At 40.7% G+C, this 2,452-nt stretch overlaps 1 protein-coding gene across 1 annotated transcript in view; it reads left to right on the top strand.

Annotated features, from left to right (window-relative positions):
- rev3l (REV3 like, DNA directed polymerase zeta catalytic subunit) overlaps positions 1–2,452 on the top strand; it is a 101,212-nt gene that overhangs the window by 66,551 nt on the left and 32,209 nt on the right. The window contains 1 exon segment of the mRNA XM_020614085.1: positions 1,723–2,446. Coding sequence (XP_020469741.1) covers positions 1,723–2,446 — 724 coding nt within the window.

The following is a 2,452-nucleotide window of genomic DNA, read 5'->3' as shown; positions in this document are numbered from 1 at the left end:
GTTTGATGAAGGATATCAATACAGAGCTAACAGAAGCTGCTTAATAGAAATTTGGGTCGACACCAGGTTTTAGCTGTATTATCTGATTTTGTTATGAGAGAGATGTGATGTGATATAATATATTACAAGACTTTCCTGGAGTTCAGGATAGTTTCAGCTATCTCTTAATGAATTTTGCAGTGATTGCCATGGCAGATCTTGGAGTGGGGGTGGAAGTGGTGGAAGTTAAAATGCCCATGGCTGCTCATTTTGCTCATTTCCAGCTGTTTAATGTTTAATATTGGGTACCTCGAGATTAGCTTTGCACCCCTCATAACTCCAAATAGTCTGTAATTATTTCAGAATGATAAAACCAGAGATCCTCTTCTATAAACAAGAGGATAGTTTGTGAACACGCACAACTCCTGCTGCTGGTGTTGTGTTGAAATCTGAATCCTAAACACAACCACTGATGCAGACACAGTAACTTAAACAAGGCATTAACAGACATGCAACATGTTTTTTTCTTTTTAACTTACTGTTACGTGCCACCAAGTAGTGGAAACATCACTCCCTTTCAAGTAGCTCCAAGATCGATAAATCCAACCTGTGGTTGCTGAGTCTTCCCCTACAGGACCATATACAGTCCCAAAGTAGTGAAATTAATTCCAACAGGCCTCGAGCACTCAAATCAAACAGATACTATGCTCTGGGGTATTCCAGCATTGATGAGCTGATCACTAACCGCCTCAGGGGGCTTCACTGGCCGGCTACTTTTTAGGTTAGACCTGGTCAGGTAAAACAGCGAGTCCCTGTACAGGAATATTCCCAGACATGCAGTAACCTCAGGCCCTGTATTTTCCTCCACATCCTCTGGTCACAGGGCAGCAGCAGGAGGTAAAATATAGCCACAAAACTGGGTGCAATCGAAAATTCCACTTTTACAATGGCACCAGTGGATGTGTTTTTTTTTTTTTTTTTTTTTTTTTTTTTTTTTTTTAAAGCTTTCTTGAAAATACACATAACAAACAAGGCAATACAACATCCGATATGGTGGGGAAACCAGTGGATGTCGGGCAAGTTCAGATGAACACACGATGCCCTGGAGAATTATGACCATTCAAAGAAATCCTTATACTTAATTTTGTTAGAAAACAAAGTCTCACAAGCAAGAGTTTGCAAGACCTGTATAAACCGACTTGCTTCTGCATAGAAGTACTACAACATACGCACACCTCAATTTTTGAGCTTTGGGTCATGTTTAAGATGATAAATCACCATTGTAACATTATAGATAAGTCAGATAATAAGGAAAAGCATGTCATGGGCTCTTTAAGAACTTAATACTCTTTATATTTGTGTGTATGTGCCACTTGCTTTCTTATGAAAGCTTCAGCATTTTGTTTTGATGAAACTGTGCATTTATATCACTGCCAGAACTGCTCTCACCCATTCCTTGTACTAAGACGTTTTATTATGACATGATAAAAGATGTTGCTTGTATTGTGGTTTACTGTAACATATACGGTTCCCTTCTGATGTCCCTCTTTATAAAACCAAACAATGTCAAATGTATGGAAAACACAAAGGCCCTTTGAACATCCACTAATTAAGATGTGAAAAGTGTATCAACTAAGTGTATAGCCTTGCGTACATATTCTCCTTGTGGTGAGATTTTAATTTATTTGTTGCATCTGTTAACTGTTAATGAGATGCCTCTTCTCTCTTCTGTTGTATGGTTAGAGTCATCTTTGAATGATAGCAACTCCAGGACCCAGTCTTCTCTCATAGTCACAGAAAAGATGCTTGGGAAAAGAAATCCCTTCCCCAGAGAGACGGTCCACCTGGAGCCACCTTCCTCAGCTAAGATCCTTGTGGAGTGTAAGCACCCTGAGCGTAGACCAGTTCATGTGCTGGACACAGAACAACCACTTGACATGCACTTTCAATCAAAAAGCACCCAGGACAGCAGTAGTGAATGTTCAATGGGGTTCAAAGTTAATAAAGAAATCCCTTACATCCCACCAGTCAAGCACCCTATCCCCTGCAAGATTGCCAATCACCCTGAGGTGTCTCCCATCTGCGTGGATAAAGAAGTCATCCGACCCCTGTACACTTATGATAAGAAAACCTCCATAGCTTTGGATAAGACAGATCTAGAAGGTTTTCCATTTGGTAACGGAAAGGTCGCCAAAAGCAGGAAGAATTATGGCACCATAAAGGATGTAGAAACAAACTGTCTGTCCATTCTTCAGAACCACAGGACCTTCTCTTTCTGTTACTCAAAGCTAAGAAACTGCTCCTCAAAGGCAGAGCTGGAACTGAGCCAGAAGGAACATAAAAGCCCCATTCTAAGAAATATCTCTTCAACCCGGCCACCTATGGAAGAGGATGAGTTTCTTGATCTTCGGGAGGAGGAAATAGGTCAGGACAGTGAGGAGGGAGATGTTGGTGAACTCAAAATCAGGTACGA

Source organism: Monopterus albus, unplaced genomic scaffold, assembly GCF_001952655.1.
Source record: "Monopterus albus unplaced genomic scaffold, M_albus_1.0 scaffold142.1, whole genome shotgun sequence".
In the NCBI taxonomy this organism is placed as follows: Eukaryota; Metazoa; Chordata; class Actinopteri; order Synbranchiformes; family Synbranchidae; genus Monopterus; species Monopterus albus.
This window is presented reverse-complemented; position numbering and strand designations above follow the sequence as displayed.